This window comes from Crocodylus siamensis, chromosome 2, assembly GCF_052110815.1.
Source record: "Crocodylus siamensis isolate JL-2025a chromosome 2, ASM5211081v1, whole genome shotgun sequence".
NCBI lineage: Eukaryota > Metazoa > Chordata > Crocodylia > Crocodylidae > Crocodylus > Crocodylus siamensis.
In genome coordinates, this window is record NC_143396.1 from 109,756,000 (window position 1) to 109,761,999 (window position 6,000).

At 51.2% G+C, this 6,000-nt stretch overlaps 2 protein-coding genes across 2 annotated transcripts in view; both read right to left on the reverse strand.

Moving 5' to 3' along the window:
• Positions 1-2,466, reverse strand: part of ANXA5 (annexin A5) — a 79,558-nt gene extending 77,092 nt beyond the window's left edge. Inside the window, exon 1 of the mRNA XM_090036574.1 lies at positions 2,080-2,466. Within this exon, the coding sequence (XP_089892700.1) occupies positions 2,080-2,184 (105 nt within the window). The 5' untranslated portion in view covers positions 2,185-2,466. The remainder of the gene's footprint in view (positions 1-2,079) is intronic.
• On the reverse strand, positions 2,160-3,138 carry SMIM43 (small integral membrane protein 43). The gene is made up of 2 exons (XM_090036577.1): positions 2,733-3,138; positions 2,160-2,298 (listed from the first exon to the last, which is right to left on the reverse strand). The coding sequence occupies exon 1, from the start codon at positions 2,938-2,940 to the stop codon at positions 2,755-2,757; it is 186 nt and encodes a 61-aa protein (XP_089892703.1). The 5' UTR covers positions 2,941-3,138; the 3' UTR covers positions 2,160-2,298; positions 2,733-2,754.
• Between the last annotated feature and the right edge of the window lie 2,862 nt (positions 3,139-6,000).

Consider the following 6,000-nt stretch of genomic DNA (forward strand, 5'->3'; position numbering starts at 1 on the left):
ACCTGAAGTACATGATGAAGGACTGTTAAACCAAACCTCTCTAGGGAGTAACCTAAAGAAAACTTCATGATTCCATGGGCAAACAGTTAAGAGTCCATAACATGATAATATCTGTACAAGATGATATGGTCCACAGCAATGCTGTGGAGAGTGCTGTAGTAACTCTGCTCCCAGCTACTGTGTAATGTGCAGGGCATGCATTAACTACATTATCTTGTAATTAACTGCCAGCTACCACATCATTAAAGATTCATTTCACAGTTAACTGTGCATGGCAAATTGAAGATACAGTGGGCTCCATACACAGGCAAGAGTAAAGGGGGTTGGAACTTGAACCGCCTGAGGCCTGCAGGAACAGCTGCAGCCCAGGAAGGGTCATGGAAAAAAGGGTTTATGTATTATCAAACTCCTCAGGTGCAGAAAGTACCTTGCAGAGGGTCAGCTCTTTTCAAGTCCTACAAGAACTCCATGGGAACGCAACCCACATGTCCCACCATTAGTCTAGCACATTCGCTACATAAATTAACAGCCATGCAGTAAAAACAGAGTAGACAAATGACACGCAGCCCTACTGCTTAGTAAATCACTGGAATCCAGGTAAGGTTCTCCTTTGTATAATGGGATGTTAAGACAGTGAAAAATGTATTTTACTACATAGGAAAGTTACCACATAGACCATGTTGTGTCCACTCGCCTTCATTTTCATCCTCAGGCTTAACCCTTTGCTTGGTACAAACTTGCTCCCCTGCCGTATAGTGGCTAAGAACTTTAACTGTGCCCACAACAGGCAGAATTTACTGTGGAGTAAAAAAAATCCTGGGTAACTTACAAAGTGACAGTCAATGAATACACCTACAAAGCAAAGCACTGTACTAACCTTTATTACATGACCCTAAAGGCTCATGCAAGTATATGTAATCTAGGGTAACCTGTAAGAACAAAACGTGTAAAAAAAGAACATTGACTTTACAATGTTTTGATAAAACACATTCATTACACTTGTTTAGAAAATGGTTCTTACTATCTGCAATGATAATTTCATTTTCTCTTGTCCTTTTTGTAAGGACAAAACTATGGTCACTTGACAAGACACAGAATCACTGAAATGTTTTAACTACTTGCCCAACAGCTGTCCCTAAGTACTGAAAAATACTGAAGTACAATCTCTCTGCTAATTGTCATGATGATGGCTCAGTAAACTCAAACCTAATGTACTGCATTATTCAGCCATTTCTCTTTGCCTCCCACACCACAGTAGGGGTCTAGATGCTGCTCATCAAGCCAAAAGTTGTTTCGCAAACCTTGTTTTCACTAAATTTTGTATGGTAACAGGCAGAAGCACAGTATAGCCTTTCAAACCAAGAGGGAAAGCACTGGACCCTATTCTCAGGCAACTCATTTGAATGCTTATTCTCGTGGAACTTGGTTGGTCAGATCCTCACTCCTGATACCAATCCTGCAAAAGACCCATAAAGAAAGCACCTGTAAATGGGGAGCTGAATATTACCATCTCACAGGGAAATCATAAAACCAGTAGTTCACTCTATAATACCCCCTAAGCACACAGCCCCATGAGAGGAGCTGGAAGTGTGGATAAACAAAGGCTCTTCACCTGTGCTCCAGTGATTTCCAGCCAGCACAATAAGCCCTTGAGGACCACTCCATGATCCCATAAGCTTAAGCTGCTGTGACTTGTGCTGTAGCCAAAATCTGGAATGTAAGGAGCGAACAGAGATCTTTGCTCCAACCGTAGGTCCTTCATGGGGTGCAGCTTGATATTTCAGCTGGACCCAAGGAACACACGGTACAACTCTACTCAGTGTAGTCAAAGATGTGGTTGGTACAATACCATTCTGGCAGAACATGTGCATGCCCCCTCTTTCATAGGAAAATGCAGTAACACTGATGTGAATCCCAATAACTTCCCCGATGAATCGGACCCATTTTTTCACGTCGAGTTTGCCTTCAGATTCTCCCTGTAGCAAGCATTGCAAACAACAGATGATGAAGAAGCTTAGATGGAAAGCCAGGCAGGTCAAGGGGCAGCAGCGGAATGAGATGAGGTGAGAAAATTCATACCTTGGTAGCAAGGGAGCACCCAGTCCAGCCGGTCCTTTTCCAGGGGGAGTCGAACGGGTCTATGACGGAAGTTGTCCTGCTGAACCGTCCGCGGGGTCTGGCCATGCAGAAGCCTCCTCTCCACTGCTGCCCCTAAGACCAGAGGCAGGCAGGACGCGCCAGCACCGCCCATGGGCAGACAGCTCTTTCCACTTGCAGGGGACTAGCCTCTTCATCGACCTCAAGGATTAAAAGGGCATGGAGCGGCTGCGAGCGCAATGCTTAGCCAGGCGTGCCATTCCTTTCCCAAACTAGTGTTCAACCCGCGACCTGGCCTGCCTGCACCTCTGCGCCAATCCCTTTCTGTGCGCCCCCCACCCAGCTCCTTAGCAAACCACCTTCGCCGAGGCCCGCAGCCCCCTGGATCCTCCAGCCGGCCGACAAAGCCGCTCCAGTGGCTCGCAACCCCTTTTTTTTAGCCTCCGAGCCAGCCCTCGGGCAGCGCCCACTGGGTTTTTTGACTCGCGCCAAAAATGCCAGAGGTGCCCTCCCGCTGCCAAAGAGCGGCGGGAAGCCCCAGGGAGGTCCCGAGGCCGGGAGGCTCTGGAGAGGGCGAGCGCCGTGCGGCGGCGCCCTGCCCAGGGCCCGCGGGCCCCGCTCCGACGCGCACCCACCTGGCGCCGGGCCGAGCCCCGCTCACAGCGCCTGCTCGCGGCACAAGCCCCAGGGCTCGCGCAGGGACAGGCGGCCCGGCTGCAGCGCCCCGCTGCTGCCCACCGAGTTCTTCAGCTGCTTGAGGACGAGGCAGAGCAGCAGGACGAGGAGCAGCAGCAGCAGGAAGAAGAGCGCCAGGTAGAGCAGCAAGTTCAGCTCCCACTCCATGCTGCTCCGAGCCGCGGCCGCCCCGCCCCGCCGGCCCCCGGGGGCTAGTCCCGCCCCGCCGGCCCCGGCCGTGCTCACGAGCTCGCTGCCCCGCAGGACGAGATCAGCCCGCGGGGGTGGCCAACTGCTGCTGCCCCTCCGCAAAGGCTCCGGGGCAGAAGCCCGCCGTGTCCCCGCCGCGGCGGAGTCACTCAGCCCCCTCAGGCTCCAGCCCCGCTTGGGAAATCATAGAAAATGCGGGCCCCCGGCAGCCGGCTGCGCTTTCAAGAGCCTCCTGCAGATCCCTGGGAAGAGCTAAGCACCTAATATCTTCCGTGCGGGCTGGAAGGGACCTCTGGAGGGCACCTAGCCCAACCCTCTGCTCCTACTACATCATCCCAGCCCACGCTCTGTCCACCCGGTCTTCAAAACTTCCAAGGATGGAGAGTTCACCACCTCTCTGGTAACCTGCCCCAGTGCTTCCACCTTTGTCGTGAGAAAGTTTCTTCTAATACCTAACCTAAACTTTCCTTCCTGCATCTTGAGACCGTTCTGTCATCTGTCACCACCATGAACGCCACATGCCCTGGGAGGCTGCGGGGCACAGCAAACTCCCGCAGGTGGCAGTGGCACTGTTGGCAGTGGGAGTGTGGTGGTGGCAAGTGGGGAGCTTCCGCAGGTGGCCACAGCGCTGTCAGGGGGGAGGGCAAGCACTGACCAGCAGTCGCCAACCACCCGCAGATGCCACTGGCAGCATTAGCATCAGCATCAGCCAGCAGCAATTGCCACCCATGACCTCCTGCAGGTGTCACCAGCACTTTTTTGCAGGCTGTGCACCACCATGCTCAGGGGGTACATACACACCCGCATGCACCCCCTATGCATTGCCAATGGTCACCACTGAGAACAGCCTCACTCCATCCTCTTTGTAACCCCCCTGCAGGTAGCTGAAGGCTGCAATTAAATCCCCACTCAGTCTTTTCTGCTCCAGACTAAATAAACCCAGTTCCTTCAGGCTCTCCTCACAAGTCATGTGCCCCAGGTCCCAAAACATTTTCATTGCCCTCCACTGGACTCTCTCCAATTTGTCCACATCCTTTCTGTAGTGGGGGACCCAAAACTGAACATAATACTGCAGATGTGGTCTCACCAGTGCTGAAGAGAGGAAAAGGATCACTTCCCTTTGCCTGCTGGCAACACATGTACCAGTGTAGCCCAGTATGCCATTAGCTTTGTACACAACAAGGGCACACTGTTGGTTTATATTCAGCTTATTGTCCACTGTAATTCCCAGGTCCTTTTCTGCAAAGCTGCTGCTTAGCCAGTTGGTCCCCAGTCTGTACTGGTGTATGGGATTATTCCATCCTAAATGCAGGACTTTGCACCACTTCTTATTGAACCTCATGAGATTTCTTTTGGCCGAATCCTCCTATTTGTCTAGGTCTTTCTGAATCCTAGCTCTACCCTCCAGCGTATCCGCTACTCCCCCCAGGTTGGTGTCACCTGCAGACTTGCTGAGAGTGCAATCCATTCCATCTTTCAGGTAATTGAAAATGGGAAAAAAGAAAATACAAAAGTGAGGAAAGTCAGAGCTGACGTTTTGATTTACGAGCAGTCTTCAACTATCTGAAGCATGGTTACAAAGAGGATGGAGCTGGGCTGTTCTCAGTGGTGGCAGATGACAGAACAAGGAGCAACGGTCTCAAGATTCAGCAAGGAAAGTTCAGGTTAGATATTGGGATAAATGTTCTTACAAGGAAGATGGTAAAGCACTGGAACAAGTTACCCAGAGAGGTTGTGAACTCTCCATCCTTAGAGGTTTTGAGGACCTAGACAAAGCCTTGGCTGGGATGATCTAGTTGGGGATGGCCCTGCTTTGAGCAGGAGGTTGGACTACCTGCCCTCCTGAGGTTCCTTCCAACCTGGATTTTCTATGATTCTATGATTTTTTGTGTCCACAGAAAAATAGTGGAGCAGATTTTCTGTTGGGAAGAACTTAAAGATCGCTGCCATGGCTTCTCTATGAAAGCCCCCCCCGAGTTTCACTGGGTAGTGTCCACTGGCTCATTGGACACATTCAAGGGCCGGGAGGCACTGGCCAGTATACTCTGTTCCATGTACTCCCTTGGAGCACTTGCTTTGAATCTCTGACTCCCATCCCTATCTTGTCTTTCTGTTGTCCCAAGCAAGCAGTGATGTGCACATTGTGCCCCCCCCGCCCCCCCATCAAGGGGGCTCCAGCTGGTGGGCTTTGGCCCATGTTGTGGAACAGTACATCAAAAGGCCTGTTTGAAATCCCTGGGTTTGTCTTTTGAATCAGTGCTAACAGGACTAGCATTGTCTCGCACCTCCTTAAAGGATCTTATGGCATGCTGATTGAGAACCACAGTACTGGAAGGCCCACCTAGGCCCAGAGGGCAAGCATGATTAAAGTACTCTGGCTCCCATAGCACGCAAGTGGGTGATACAGCCAGCACTGAAAGCTTGATCTATAAGTTTGACCCCCCAAAGCAAGTCCACAAGGGAGGTTCAAATTTTAGAGCCATGGCCAGTCACTCTGCCAATGTGTCTACTATACCTATGTGTCCATGCACACTGGGGTACGCAAGCTTATGCAGAAGCATAAGTACAGCAGGGCAACTGAGGCAGATTCCCCTGCTGCTGAGTGGGTGGGGGAGTGGGCAAGAAAATATCAGCTGCCATTGCAGCTACCCACTCAAGCCAGCAGCACATCAGCAGCCAGGAGTCCATGTGTAGATGAAATGAGGGGCAGGTGTATGCAACACTTTAAAGTGAGTTAAATGCTTTTGCACCGTTTTAATGGTGTTGAAGTTTGCATGCATTGGCAGTGTATTGCACAGTAATCCTAGTCACTGTAGCAAAATCAGCGGCATAATGCACCTTAAATGACTTGAGGCACAGCAAACCAAAACTCGTCCAAGGAGTTTTAGTTTGCTGCCCCACAGCCGCAGAGCAAAGCACCAGGCTCTGTGCAGCACAGGGGCTCTGCAGGAAGCCTGTACAGACAGCCTGCCAGCAACCCGGGGTGCATGTGGCGGCGCAACCCATATGAAAAGTGTC